We start from the raw sequence: 15,307 nt of genomic DNA, 5'->3' as shown, positions 1-15,307 counted from the left end.
AGCGCTTCTGCAAGAAGCAAAACTTACGTGGCGCGAAGCCGACTTGCGCATTCGTGTGGATGAGACCCAGAATATCTTGACTGTGAGCACGCCTCATCAGCAAGCTGCCAGGACTCTCAATCAAATCCGACAATTGAACATTGGTGGCCGAATCTACCCTATTAATCTCTACGGGCTCGCTCCCTCCGAGTCGGCAAAGGGTGTCATCCATGACGTTCCAAACCACTATACTATGGAGCAAATTCTAGACGACCTGTACTTCCCGGGGTATGAGTTTCTCTCGTGTCGACGCCTCGGCACTACAGGAACGGTTGTGATCACATTCCTTGGGCATAAAGTGCCGTTCTACGTGTATTACAAAGGGGTTGAAGTCAGGTGTTACCTCTATAAGAAAACTGTGCCGTACTGCAACAGCTGCAACACCACGGGTCACCGCTCTGATGTATGCCCAAACCCGAACGTGCGAACCTGCGAGCTCTGTGGACTGCGGAATCCTGAGTCGGGACACGACTGCAAGCCCTACTGTGCCCTGTGTAAGGGAAACCATCTGGCGGCCAGCAAGGGATGTCCCAAGCGATTCTGCGAGCCCTACATCTTGCGGCGTAAGGCTCTGGATCGGGAGCGTGGAATCGACCGGAAAGCTCCGGCGGCCCAGTCGAGATCTTCACGAAGCACGTCTCGGCGACGGTCTAGCAGCTCAAGGTCGACGGCTCCTATCCCGACAACTACCACGTCGAGGAGCTCCCAGTCTACATCCAGATCCAGATCTCGGAGAAGGAAGAGCAGCTCCCATCCACAACCAGAGAATGAAAAGGTGAGCTGGGCTGAAGTTCTTTCTCTCACTGCTCACGCCCCCAACTCCGCGTGTACGAAATGTAACCAGATACAAGCTGAAAATGATAGGATTAAAGCTGAGTGCTCTAAGCTGGAAGCCGAACTTCAGAACTTAAAAAAAGAATTTGTGTCCTTAAAGACTTCAGTAACCCAGTCTGCAGAAACTCAAAACCACTTGGGTGCGCCTGAGAAACGCCGCAAAGCGGACGAGAACAAAGGACACGTTCAAAACTCACCAGAAAGTCAGCAGCTAAAATCAGACATGAGAGAAGAAATTAAGCAATCCTCAGAGGCAATCACCAAAATGGTTGGCGAAATGATAAAAGAACAAGTAGCTAACCTCACAGCGGAGGTTTCGGCGCAGATAAGAGCACTGACACAACAGGTGGCCGCCCTAGCGGCTACCGCAGCCCAGCTTCAACAGTCAAACGCCGCTATAACCAGTCGCGTAGAAGCCTTAGAAAGCCCAGGTGTGCAGTCTTTGACCAGACATTCGCGTCGAGATAAGCCGTACGCGCGACCATCACTGCAAGAAACTCAGGACAACTCCGACATCGCCAACCATGGCAAATGAACGCAAGAAGAGGGAGGAGCTAATACTATGGCAGTGGAACTGCAGGAGCATAAAACCCAAAATCGCTTCTCTAATGCAGTACATGGGGTCCGGCTGCGGAATGCCTGATGTCATTGCACTTCAAGAGACAAACGCGCCAGCAAAGCTACCGGGCTATGTTACACACGGGGACACTGAAAGACATAATTCAAGCACCCTCATACGGAAAAGCATAACTGCGATTCAACACTCCTTAATTCAGCAAGAGCAAGTAGGAATCTTCTCAGAACTGATACCGAGAAACGCGGGGAAGGCCAACAGTCTTTTCATACTAAACATGTACTGCAGACCAAAGCACAGGACGTCTGAAATCCATTCTATTATTAAACAGGCGGTCACCAAATCGGCAGGTAACCCGCTCATTGTGGTCGGGGACTTTAATGCCGCACATCCCCTGTGGGGCTATGGCTACACGAATGGCAGGGGTACAGAACTCAATCTCGCCATCGAGGAGGCGGATCTCACGCTAGTGACTGACCCGTCGGTACCTACGAGAACGGGCAACAGCGTGACCAGAGATACGTGCCCCGACCTCACGCTCATTCGAAACATTAACCAAGTTCGATGGTGTAACACTGGAGAGAACCTGGGCAGTGACCACGACATAATCTCCACCGTAATCCTTGCGGACAATTACAGTGCTTATGTCGGGGAAGCGAAACTCACAGACTGGAGCAAATTTCGAGAGCGTCGAGAGACTCAGTCTCCGAAAGAAATTGAAAGTATAGAGGAATGGGCCAGCGAAGTCAGGGCGGACATTAAAGCCACGACAAAGAAGGTTCACCTCACGACGCAAATACCGCACGTCGATCCCAGGCTACTCCACATGTGGGAGGCCCGGAGGAGTCTCATTCGTCGTTGGAAGCGACAGCGACATAACCGGAAATTAAAGAGACGCATTGCCTTGCTTCCTGAAGAAGCGGCCCGGTACGCAGAGCAGCTCAGTCGAGAAAATTGGCTCTCACTCTGTGACGAGTTAAGGGGGACTCTCAGTACCTCCAAGACATGGAGGTTGTTGAGGTACCTTATAGACCCGACAAAAAGCAAAGGTGAGTCCGCCAGAGTAATGGCCACTGTTATGCACTCGTTCCCCGGTACGCAGGACGACCTCCTTCAAGAACTTCAAACAAGATATACACCAAAATCTTCCACTCCACCCTTCCCGAACTACACAGGACAGCCCAACCCCAATTTGGACAACGACATTCAAATCTTCGAGGTCAAGGCAGCACTTGCAAAAATTCGCAGGAACACCACTCCCGGACCAGATCAAATAACAAACAAGGCATTGGCGAATCTTGATACGTCCTCGGTGATTGCGCTAACCGCATTTATGATTACTTGTTGGAGGGACGGTACGCTCCCCGCGGAGTGGAAGACGGCCGAGGTCCATTTAATTCCGAAAACGGGGAAAAAACCAGATATCGAAAACCTCCGCCCGATCTCCCTTACCTCTTGTGTGGGGAAGCTACTCGAGCATATCATCCTCGAAAGACTTCAATCCTACCTGGAAGAAACAAACAAGATGCCATCAACCATGTTTGGTTTCCGCCGTCACCTTTCAACCCAGGACATCCTCCTGCAGATAAAAGAAGATGTAATGGGCCAAGCCAACCGCCACACTCCGAAAGCCATCCTGGCCTTGGACCTGAAAGGGGCTTTCGATAACGTCACTCACCAAGCGATTCTGACCAACCTGAACAGCCTTGACTGCGGAACACGGACTTACAATTACGTCCGAGATTTTTTATCAAATAGAAAAGCCATCCTCAGGCTTGGTGACTTGTCCTCCGGTCCCATTGACGTGGGTAGCAGAGGCACACCACAAGGGGCGGTTTTATCTCCCCTACTTTTTAACATAGCCCTTATAGGCCTACCTACCATCCTGGGGGCCATCCCGGATCTGCACCACGGCTTATATGCCGATGATATTACAGTGTGGACAGGCAAGGGTTCGGTAGGTGAGATGCAGGACCGTCTCCAGCTGGCCGCTGATGCTGTGAGTGACTACGCAAGGACGTGCGGGCTTTCCTGCTCACCACACAAGTCCGAACTTCTTATGGTCGGGAAGAGAAGAAGGAAAAAAGTCCAAGATCCCGGCATCCAGATCACCCTGGACGGCCATACCATCCTACCGTCACCTCACATCAAAGTCCTCGGTATGACTTTTCAAGAGGACTGCTCAAACACCATTCTTCTTAACCGGCTCAATCACACAACGGGACAAATTACCCACATGCTCCGAAGAATAACCACCAAAGCGAGGGGAATGAAGGAGGCGGACACCCTTCGTCTGGTAGAGGCCTTCGTCATCTCACGCATTACCTACGCCATTCCCTATGCTATATTAAGCAAGGGCGACTTGGCCAAGATTGACACCATGATCCGGAAAGCCTATAAGCATGCTCTGAGGCTCCCTATTAGTACCTTGACCGACAGGCTTCTGAAATTGGGCCTACATAACACGGCCGCCGAACTAGTCGAGGCCCACCTCGCCAGCCAGCGTCTGCGACTAAGCACGACGCCATGCGGGAGGAGTCTCCTCACCAGACTGGGAATGGCGTCCCCCGAAGAAAGATTCCAGCAAGTACGCGACGTACCTCCAAAAATAAGAATAAACATTGACGTTGCACCATACCCCGCAAAATGGACCCTACTCACCACGCCGGGAGAAGAGAACCAAGAGCGCGCACTCTCGACAAACAACACAGGGACCGAGACCGCACGGTTTACACCGACACCGCCGACTACGCCAGAAGGGGAGCCATGAGCGCCGTGGTTACTTCAACAGAGAACCACCTCACCAGCGTCACCTTGCCCTTCACAACCACTACCCAGGCAGAGGAAGCGGCCATTGCTCTGGCCATCTCCCAGACAAATGCGGATACCGTTATTACGGACTCGCAACAGGCTTGCCGAAACTTCCTTCGCGGTAGAATTTCCAAAACGGCTCTGAACATCCTGCTGCAAAAGCCACCCGAAAGAAAAGTAAAGATTATTTGGACGCCAGCCCACTCAACCCTCAAGGGCAACACGACCGCCCATGACATCGCCCGAGATCCATCCCGCCAGGCGACACGAGGGTGTAGGTTAGAGACTGCGTGTCCTTTGGTTACGTATCAGGACATAACGGGGTACTATAAGTGCCAAAGAATGATCTATCCCCCCGGTCATGCATCCCTAACCAAAGAGCAGGAGCACTGCCTCCGGCTCCTCCAAACAAATACGTTTCCTCATCCGTCAAAACTTCACTTGCTCCATCCCACTCAGTACTTCCAGCTGTGCAAATGTTGCGCTTCCCCGGGCACCCTGTACCATATGGTATGGGAGTGTTCGGCAAACCCCAAAATTCCAAGAATCGCGCACCCTTCCCGTGAGCAGTGGGAGAAGGAGCTGTCCAGCTCCGGTCTCGATTCCCAGCTTAGGCTGGTGGAAAGGGCCGTAGCGGCAGGGGTCTCCAATGGAGTCCTGGAATGAGGGCCCCACACCACATTACGATGCTCCCAATAAAGTTTATCCTCCTCCTCCTCCTCCTCTGTACAACTGCGAATGACCATCCCTTACACAACTTTTCACCACACTATCATCCCCTTTTTCGCATATGGAGCTTTATTTTGGCAATAATCTCCGTTTCAGCGATCGGTGACCAAGACAACTGCCGCGGCCTGTTTTGATTCTAGCGCGCAGGTGGCGCCATCTGTCGGCCGCACGCCGCACCGCTGTGCCGGCAGTGCTGGGTCGGAGCGCCGAACCTCCGCTGCCTGTCAGCGTAGGCTTACCATCGCGGCAAATATTTGAACGCCACTTTTAAATTCAGCGCTGATAACAACCCCTAGCACAATTTTTCAACACACTAACATCTACTTTCTCGTATGTGGAACTTCTCTTTCGCGTTCAGATTGATTAGAAGAGTGGCGACAAGCTGTTGCTATCACGGTCTGCGCCGGTTCGAGCCGCAGTGATATTTAAAACTGACGACGGCGAAGACATCGCCGGCCTAATCGCCTGGTCAAATAAAGTTGTTCTGTCTGTCGGGTGGCAGCGACTCATCCGAGTCTGACGATTCAGACGACATGTCGACTGCGCGGGCGAGGGCGGACCATGTGCAATCGTAGCAGACGATGCGGCGAACGCATGGAGGAAAGAAAAACGTCCCTGATGTCACGGGTGAGACCGTGACGTAAGGCTAGAGTGAACTAGAATACTTATTCTAGTTCACTCTAGTAAGGCTGGCCCGCTTGCAGGCTGGCCTTCGAACGGCCATTTTCCCGCGCGGCGACCAAATTTGAAATTGGTTGCAATAAACGTGCTATAATTAATTCTGTGTTGGCGGCTGACGGCTTTCAGTTCGATTTTCGTAATTACTGGGCCAATAGGTATTCTTTACAGCATAAAAACTGAAAGCGGAAATTTCGTGTCAGTACTCCTTTGAGCCTTCAAGATTACCTAGCCCTGCGATGAGCGCGCCGATTCTTAAATGGGGGTCGGTTTTCTGTATTTGAAAAGAAAAAACCTTAAAAAATGTATTGTTTGGCGAGGTTGGGCACACTTGTTCAAAATATGGGAACGGGAGAAACAAGACAGCAGAATAAAAATTGGACTAGCGCTCACTGCCGACGAAATTACAAAGTGCAGTGTCGGTTTTTTTTTTTTTTCCTCGATATAAAATGTTGCTAACAGCTGCATAGCGACTCGCCTGTGCTCGGGCGCTACAACAACATTGCTTTTTCAGAAGCACCAATTTGATTGCGACCATTTCAATTTTGTTGCTAAGGGCTGTGTTGCTGCGCATGCTTCCAGGGATAAACGATGGCATTTATATGACATTCCAATTAATACGCAGCTTCCACTAGGTTCACTTGAGAGTGGAAGCTTGTTCCGGCGTTGTCAGGTTGTGTCCTGTTGTTTATCGTGCCCGCATTTTTAAAACAAGAAAACACAGTTATGGATAATTTCGTCTGCAGTAAAGCACCATTATTTCGAGTAAATACGCAATCCCGTAGTGCGGGGATCCTACTATTGAAATGTAGCTTTTACACGTTGCAACGTCAGCTTTAACAGCGGCAAACGTGGCACAAGGGAAAAAATTGCCGATTGATTTTTTTTACAGACGCCAAAGTCTACAATGGATCGAGAACGACTATCCAAATATTGCAATAGTTTCAAAACAAACGGTATGTCTGGTCGTTTCCTATCTCATTGAAGAAAAAGTGTAGAGTTGCTGTTGCTTTTAAACACCGCATACAAGGAAAGAAAAGAAAGCAGAGCATATTTTAAATATTTTAGACGTAGTCACTTTTCCTACTAGCAAGCATATGAACCCCTGAATCTTGCTTTTTTCAAGGCAAGGCTGGATATGCCTCGGTGTCTATATAAAGCTTGCGTGAAGAGGAGGGCACTCTACTGTGCAAAAAAATGTTTCAGGTGACATCTACCTTTAGGTCTTAAAGGGACACTGAAGTGATTTGTAAACAATGCGGGATTACGAGCGCAAACTGTAGTCCGGAGTCCCTGGGCCCTGTTTCGACCACTCTGTGCGCGTTTACGCGAATTTATTTAGTAGAAAAATCAATTCGAAAATGCTGTCCTCCTCTCTTTACGCTCGCCCATTTTCTGTGGCGTTTTCGTGTGACGTCAGCAGGAGAGGAGCTGACAATTGGCTGCGCTACTGCACGGCTCGCCGACCTTCCGCGACCGAGTCAGTCGGCCCACCGTTTAGTCCGCCGGCCGCCGACGGGTCGTCGCAATTCGTTCGATCAGTTGAAACTAAGCCACAACACGTTTGGGAATGGAAGAATGGGCTTTTCTTTACTTCGTTAGTTTGTACACTGTATCTAGCTCCAAGTCAAGGTCGCTTCACACAAGCGCTGCACAAGCGCACATGCGACGCTTCGCTGACTGGTACGCCAGTAGGAAAATATAAGGCCTCTTGAAGGGGGAGAAGAGTGCGCGAAATCATTATAGGTACTAAGGAAGTATAATCAACTGATATTTTTACCGTACAGCGTAAAACTAGGGTGCGGGAAGCACTTTTTTGCGCTGGGCGAACAAGCAGAGAGGTCAGGAGCACGACTACGCATCTGCGAACGCTTTCCCGTCTACGAAATGCAATTGCTAGACGTGAGCTATTGTGGAAACTCGGGGGACGCTCACTGCACGAGCGCAATACAACAAATAATCACCTAAGCTGCTTGAAATACTAAAACTAAATAAAAGTGTAAACTGGTTATACATTATATACCTGATATTTTCCATTGCCGTCCGCGGCCCTCTGTGGCCTAGGGTGGCTTGGGGCTGGCGCACCTTTATGTGCGACAGCTGGTAAACCGGTTTTTGTTTTGGCGAGATGTTTGTGACCCGTTCTTGCAGAGTGTCATGCAAGTACGGCTGGCGCGTGCTATGCCGGAATATGTAGTATCAACATCGTGCTTGCCAGGTGGCGTGTATGGGTATTTTAAGGAAATAGTTATGACGGCCCGTTTTCTATTCGCACGTTTTTCTGGCGAGTACCTGTCCTCTGTGACACGCAAAAAACTGTATAAGGACATTTGCGATGTTGTTTTCCCCGTCCCTATGTATAGATATAATTAACGTGCTGGGCCAGGCCAAAATGTGCTAAAACGCGTCAAAAGAATGGAGGTTCACCCTGGTGTGAAAACCTTTTTCTTCAAATTACACACAGGCACCTTGTCTGTTGGAACCTGGATGCAGGATAGAGGGATATCTGTACCATGGGGAACTCAGTGTTCAATTTGTAAACAACCAGAAACGATAGAGCACGTTTTTCTGCATTGTTGGGCTGCGGTATTTTTGTGGGATGTCCTCCAGAGGACCCTTCATAAAGATTTCCCGCTGAGCCCCCATGGCATACGCTATCTAGCGGTGGAAAACGAGGAGGGGGCGCCCTTGGACCTCGTTATGTTGGTGGCCTTGCATAGCATATGGCGCTCGCGCATGGCCTGGCTCCACGGTGATGTGGACGCCCGCTTTACGCGGCAATGTTTTCGTGAGTCTATTTCCCAGTACGTAGAAGTCCAAAAGCGCAAGGCATACACTCCTGAGTGGCGGCCAAGGATAGAACCCTTGACTATGCTTAGGGAATTTTAGAGAGACATTAGCCTTCATATAGGTTGGTGGCTTGTCGCTCGAGTTGCTCATGTGAATAAGTTTGTTTTGTGTTTCTGTGTTGTGTCAAAGACCGGCATTAAAAAAAAAAGCCCTCTGTGGCCTAGTCGTCTGGTGCGCTAGGTATGTCACCGCGAGTGTTTTGCCAGTCACAAGTTCGAACCGCCGCGGGTACATGCCTTTTTTTTATGAGTTAACTTTTTCGTTTTTCGCCGATGTTTTCTATACTGAGTTCACCTTTTTTTGGGCCGCAACGTTCATGGCTCCACGAACTAGTTCACAAAACGCGCGCAGGCTGGCACTGCCGCGCTAGCGAGTTCTCGTTGGCGTGCTGTTGCAATAAGCACCGACTGCTTGCGGGCAGTGGACACAGGCCAGAATCAACAGACCCTTGGCCTGGTGCGAACACGCTTTTTACGATACAGGCATGAGCGAGGCAAGCTCCAAATATGAGGGAAAAGCGCATGCATTTGAGCGTCTGCGGGGACGCGGAGGGCGTTCATGCACTGCGTAGGCCTCAGATAGTGAATGCTACGATTCCAAGCCGTCCTGGGAGGCTTATCTTATGCATTTTACAGCCGACAACATGGCAGAAGCGCGGTACTACGATAACTGGGATATTGCGAATGCCCATCCAACGACGCCATGGAATGTCAAACGTGTTGTTTTACAGACCGAAACCGAAACCGAAACTTGTTTGATTGCTAACCTTGGGTATCGTCCAATCACGGCGCCTCTCCTCTTAACGTCACAGCTTAGTTTGTGCGGCCGCCGCAAACCGCGCATGGTAGTTTTTCTTCTTTCGCGCTTTGTAGAATAATTACCGATTTGTCAACCGGATAAACGTTGAAAAGTGTGCTAATTTGTGTCAGCCTACACAGTGCAAGCAAAAACGGGAGCTTGGCAAATTCACTTCAGTGTCCCTTTAAGATGTATGGTGTGTAAGCGTTGCTTCGGCGTGGAAGGAGCGTTTTGAATTTGAGTCGTGCATTTAGCATTTATGATTTCCGAGAATTGCAGTTTACCGACAACCGATACACTAGCCTAAACGATCACTGCGGCACAGGGAAGGCATACGACATTTTCGATTGTCATGACGTAAGATATCAGCCCGAAAGGTTGCGGCTGCGCTGTGTTAGTCAGTTTGAGCAAAAAGAAATTCACGCATCTCCCAGAAGTGAATCACGACGAGTGCGCGAAGCACTGGGGAACATTCTTACCGTAAATAACCCGTGATATTGTCCACTCGCGCATGTAAATGAGTGACAACGCGTGTGTCCAGTATATAGTTCGGGGTAGCTTGTTGTCGGCGTTGCCGGTCAGCCGCTGCTTCCCGAGCACTCAACTCTGGGTCCGCTTGGCGTTTTGCCGTTTCGCCGCCGCTTTCCGAGCTCTCGCCTCCGGGGTGGCTTGTTGTATGCGTAGACGTTGAGCTGCCGCATGCCGCGGCTTACGTTCGTTTTCATCCATGGCAGAAAGAGAATGTGGGGTCTGGAACGCGCTTATATACGCATTTGCTTCGAAGCGCTCTCTCTCTCTCTCTCTCTCTCTCTCTCTCTCTCTCTCTCTCTCTCTCTCTCTCTCTCTCTCTCTCTCTCTCTCTCTCTCTCTCTCTCTCTCTCTCTCTCTCTCTCTCACACACACACACACACACCTTTTGTGAACCTTTTGTTGTGGTGTTGTTACCATTTTATGAATATTTTGTTGACAGATGTTTCGATTTACACAGTGCTGTGCCGTGACAAGCTTCGGCCCTGAAGTGCTTCGCCTCTAAAAAGGGCAGTCTCAGTGTCTCACCGTATTTACTCTCTACGGTTGTGGCCTAACTGAACGCTTGGTTTATTTATGACACACAGGCAGAGCGAGAGAGAAAGAGAGATAGGTAAAGAGGAGAGTAAGAAAAAGAGAGGGTCGGTGCTTTTTTGAGTAAGATTTATTGGAAGTTGTACGTCCCCGAGCGCATCCTTGAACATGACTACGTCGCGTAACGAGAGTGGGTGTTTGCCCGCATTTAGCACACTGTAAGGTTATGTCGCACGTTTCTTAACATTTCCACCCATCTACAGTAGTGGTAAATTTATAGGACTGTATCGCGTGCCTGGTTTCCATTTATTCGGAGCTTAGATCCTTGTGTGGCGCGGCCGCATGGGGAGGATGGTGTTCCTACGCGTAGGAGGAAAAGAAATTGCCAATATTTTTCCAGGAGACAGGTGTGGTATCCTTGGTCTATCTGGACACGGTATGAGAGTTTGCGTGGACCTTCGTTGGCTGCATCGTTCCCTTCCAGTCCGCTGTGTTCTGGTTTTAATGTGGCTTGCACTGTAATCTGCGTGGATTTAATAATTCTCAATTGTTTTGGTACTATGCTGCAGCCAAGAGACCAATAGCCTTTTGAGCGTGTGTAACGATGTGTAAGCATAGTTCTGTCTGTAAAGACGATTTCCGCTTTTCCTTTCCTGTGTGTGGGGTGGTAATGAAGTCACAGTGTAGTACACTGAGGCAATTGGGTTCTTCGCCCTTTAAAACGTCCCGGCATCAGCGTAAAATGTATCCATACTTTTGTAGCTTTCCTCGAAAAAATTTGAGCCTAGTTTTTCTCCAGTTCTTGTGTAGGTCTGGGTCTATGTTTTAAGTGCGAATGCACTTCTTAAGCGACCCTGAACCTGCGTCCACCGGCGATGTCCGCATAGCATACCCACGTGGGGGATTGGCCAGGAATCTCCTCGTCTTCCTTGGCAACGGGGGGAGATGGGCGCGCGCTGCCTGGCCGCTGACATGGCACATACTCACGTGGGGGATTGGCCAGGAATCGGGCGTGAGAAGGGCTAATGCACCCGCTTAAAGGAGTACTGACACGAAATTTCAAAGCTGAGATCCGCTCTAGCAATCAAGTACAACGACAACACAAATAGGTGTCTGTGAATAAATGCATCTTTCTTTCTTTGTAGTTGTGTGTGTGTGTGTGTGATCTCTCTTTCGGGAACATTACCGAACCGCGCAAATTCAACTCGTGCATTCGCACTTTCACATTCTTCCCCTCGGGGAAATGCGGGGAACTTTTCGGTCGTGGGAGGGCTTTAATGGAAAGCCGCTGGATGGGAGACACGGCGTCCAGCCCTTTTGTCTCTGGAGGTGCGGCATATATTCCGTAGGATGGCCGGTCCCAACGTTTTTCCCAGGGGCTCCTCTCGTGCTGGGATTGTGGCCTGTCAGATATTGTAGGCATTGGGACGAGCCGGCGAGACCCTTCCCGATGCTTCCTTTAACCCTGTGAACTCATGATGATGATTGTGGGGCACGCGAGAGGCAGAGCTACTTCTTTGACAACATCCTCCCCCGCGCAACCATGGACGAGCATAGCCCGCGCCCGAAACGTTTAGTCCGTGAAGAGTTCCATTCAAGTCCACGCGAGCCGAGTGAGTTCGACATCGTGTGGCTTCCATCTTCATCGATGATAACTATGCCTTGTGGTTGGTGGGTCCATGAACCGAACTCCTGCGGCCCCTACAAGCAGTGTCATGGAGGAGACCAGATGAGATTGTTTTCCCGGTCTTGGTTGCACGCATTACTTGCTGTTTCCACCCTAAGTCATTTTTCTTTGTGGCAGCCGGATTCACGTGGAACGCAGTGGACGTATGCTTGCTTTCACAGAACACGAGGCGCGTCCTGGTGGCTAACTCATCTCTGTGTCTTCGCGCGCGGTGGACTGCACGTCCTTTCGCTGAAAGCAAGCATACGTCCACAGACATACAGATATATTCAAAGTTATTACAAGACAATTAATGGAGCTGTGAGGAAATTGAGCTGCATTGAATCTTGAAATTGAATCTTGAAATTAAATCTTGAAATTAAATCTTGAAATTAAATCTTGAAATTAAATCTTGAAATTAAATCTTGAAATTGAATCTTGAAATTGAATCTTGAAATTGAATCTTGAAATTGAATCTTGAAATTGAATCTTGAAAATTGAGCTGCAGGCGCACGGAGCTGCCCTTTGTGCTGTTGAGATAAAGGCCCTCCTTAGGTTTCTTCAATGCGGGTAAGATTCGAGTAGGGCAGGCTGACCAATATCCCACTCGTGATGACCGCGTATGTTTTATTGTTTTTTTTTATTCCCGCTGTGCTCTGTATCGGTGTTTTACAATGTAAACCGAATCTTCAAATATTCCCTATATTTTTGAGACTGTGGTACCGGCTCTGCCGCTTTTCTGTATGGTCATGCCAATGATTCCTACGTGATGGTTTTCTGAGATCACATGCTGACGTATTTTTAGGTTTTGTAGAGTGTCCGTGAGGCGCCATAATTGTTTACACAAAAGAGCTTGCGGCGCTGTCCCTGAAAAACTCGAAAAATTATGTCGAAATTTTCCCAGTTAGAAGCCACATACAGAGATGTATTTTTATTGCGACACATTTTATTTGGTTTCTGGTGCTAATCTAGGTTTCACAGAGATTTAGTGTGTCTGGCGTTAACCTTTCGCAAGTCTTAATTACGTGACACATGTTAGCGCCGGTATTCGTATATGTTGGAGAGGTTCTTTGGTAGTGGCGTAAGTGGCGGGTACATCTGGCAACGGTATGTGCCGAGAATGCGACTACTTAGGGTGCGTAGAACGAAATTCAATATGCAGGCGTGGCGCTTGCTTCAATCGCGTATCTTTTCTTTCGTCTCGGCTGCATGTATCATCGTCCTTCTTTGAATAATCTTCTTGCCGGGGCGCTGTACTGCCGCTTCGGGCGAGCCCTCCCTCGTATTTGGCTGCCACAGTTGTAGTTTCCGGTTTTCAGCGGTGACGTACTTCCGTGGACGCTCGAGGAGCACGGGTGATAGCGGATGGCTACCAGGCACGGAAAAACCGAGACATGAGCACAATAACGCCATCGCATTAAAAAACATGGACGCAAATCCCGCCCTGCGAAAGTGGATGTCCAGCAACGCTGCTGTAAACCACTATAAATGGGTCATTGGGGAGTGTATGAAATGCTTCTCGTCGTCTCGGCGAGCTTATCGCTTGCGCTCGGATAGTGCCACTAGACATAAGTACGAGAGTATCGGCACTCTTTTCCCCGATTGTTCCGTGCTGCCGCCATAATCACTCGTCAGTTCGCATTAGGTGACATTTGTTTACATTGCGACAGTTCATGGGAGCCGCCATTTTGTGGTTACTCATTTTATTTGGTGAACTCTCTCGCAGGCTTAGCTTGTCCCCCTGGTAAGCGGAAGGGCGCTGCTGATGTTGTTCCGAATGTAAATCAAAGATAACGCGTGTAACAGCATTTCAGAGCCAGAAGTGTGTCCAAAGATGCGGTTTTGCTGCGCCTCCGGTAGTGTTAACAAACGACCCGATCGAAGATAATGGCGAGGCTGTAGATGCGGCAATCTCGCAGCACCGATGAACAACAAAATCGCCGACGTCGCTGACTTGCGTGCCGCAGTGGCGGTACTCTAATACATTATCTACTCGCACTACGCTCGGCTTCTGTGGAGGCCGATGCTGAGTCCTACCTAACCTGAAGCATGCGCACGGCATCTTGGGCAAGAACTGCTCTATTTAGTGACACTAGTCCCGCTTGGCCTTCCGAGATAATCGGCAGTCAATCTTCACCAGGAACACATGGTGGCGAGGTCCCATTCGCCAGAGAAGCCGTATCCATAATGCATTTTTCATGCATGCTTCCTAGTTTCCTTAAAGGAATTGCGAGCTCTACGCTGTATGCCTGATTAACCTGACGCATGCGGTCGGCACCTTGGCGTTTTTGCCCACAGAGAGAGTTTACTCATGACGAAGAAACGCTTGTTTCGTAGAGATACACAGTTTTGCTGTAAACATGTGGTGCCGAAGTGAGTGGGTATTCCGGGCACCGCCTGCTCATCCACCAAAAACATCTGTTCGAGGCGAAGCTCAGGTAACACGTTTTTACTGCCCTCGAGAAGGGCTGGGAATGAGTTTTTTTTTCGCATTCCTATACGTTCAAGTCGCGCGGAACACCAATTTCTCGTTGCCAAGGCCGAATGTTTTGTGTTACCTTTTTTAGGGGCCGCTAGTGTGAGGTTTTGATCGGCGTGTTTCAAGGTCCATCTGGGATGGCTTCCGGAGCGACATTTTGGCCGCTGTCACAGCCAAAGCACGCTTACATCAGCAGTTGCCCATTATACGTGCACAGGGGTACGGGGGAGAGAGGGAAACTTATTGGGCGAAAATACAGGCGTGCGTTACAAGCCAGAACCCATGCGCTCGCGATGATATTCCCGTTAGGCTGGTGGGAGATGTCAACGCATGGTCGTCTCAGGCCTGGTGCGACCGGACCGCTGTCCTCTGTGGTCGAGCGGTTTGGGTTGGTGTGGTAGACATGGAAATTCCTAGGACGAGGAAGCGAAACGGGAAGCCATGTGTTTGTAAGCTAGAACATGCTGAATCACACAAAAAAACTAGTTTTGTTTTGTGCACTCATTGAAATCCTCCCAGCGTCGCTGCCCAGCCTTCGTAAAGTGATTTATTCATTATGAGGGTCAACGCGCCGTCACTACACAGGCGATGAGGTGCGCCGTAATGGAGGGCTCAGGATTAATATAGACCACATGGGGGTCTCTAACGTGCACCGAAATCTCGAACACACATGCGTTTTCGCTTTTCTCCTCCATCAGAAAAGCGGCCACCGCGGCCGGATATCGAACCCGTGTCATAAAGTGAAGCGGAACTGGTTTTGTTCTAAAGTAGATGCCTACGTCAGTTC

At 49.6% G+C, this 15,307-nt stretch overlaps 1 protein-coding gene across 1 annotated transcript in view; it reads left to right on the top strand.

The window, feature by feature from the left end:
• The first annotated feature begins 14,401 nt into the window (after positions 1 to 14,401).
• LOC144143213 (venom metalloproteinase antarease TserMP_A-like) overlaps positions 14,402 to 15,307 on the top strand; it is a 37,868-nt gene continuing 36,962 nt past the window's right edge. Inside the window, exon 1 of the mRNA XM_077675002.1 lies at positions 14,402 to 14,414. Coding sequence (XP_077531128.1) covers positions 14,402 to 14,414 — 13 coding nt within the window. The remainder of the gene's footprint in view (positions 14,415 to 15,307) is intronic.

The sequence above is a fragment of the Haemaphysalis longicornis genome, unplaced genomic scaffold, assembly GCF_048455015.1.
Source record: "Haemaphysalis longicornis isolate Haplotype H1 unplaced genomic scaffold, Haemaphysalis longicornis Haplotype H1 scaffold_6, whole genome shotgun sequence".
NCBI lineage: Eukaryota > Metazoa > Arthropoda > Arachnida > Ixodida > Ixodidae > Haemaphysalis > Haemaphysalis longicornis.
The sequence above is the reverse complement of the archived record's forward strand: the minus strand, read 5'-3'. Positions and strand labels throughout refer to the sequence as shown.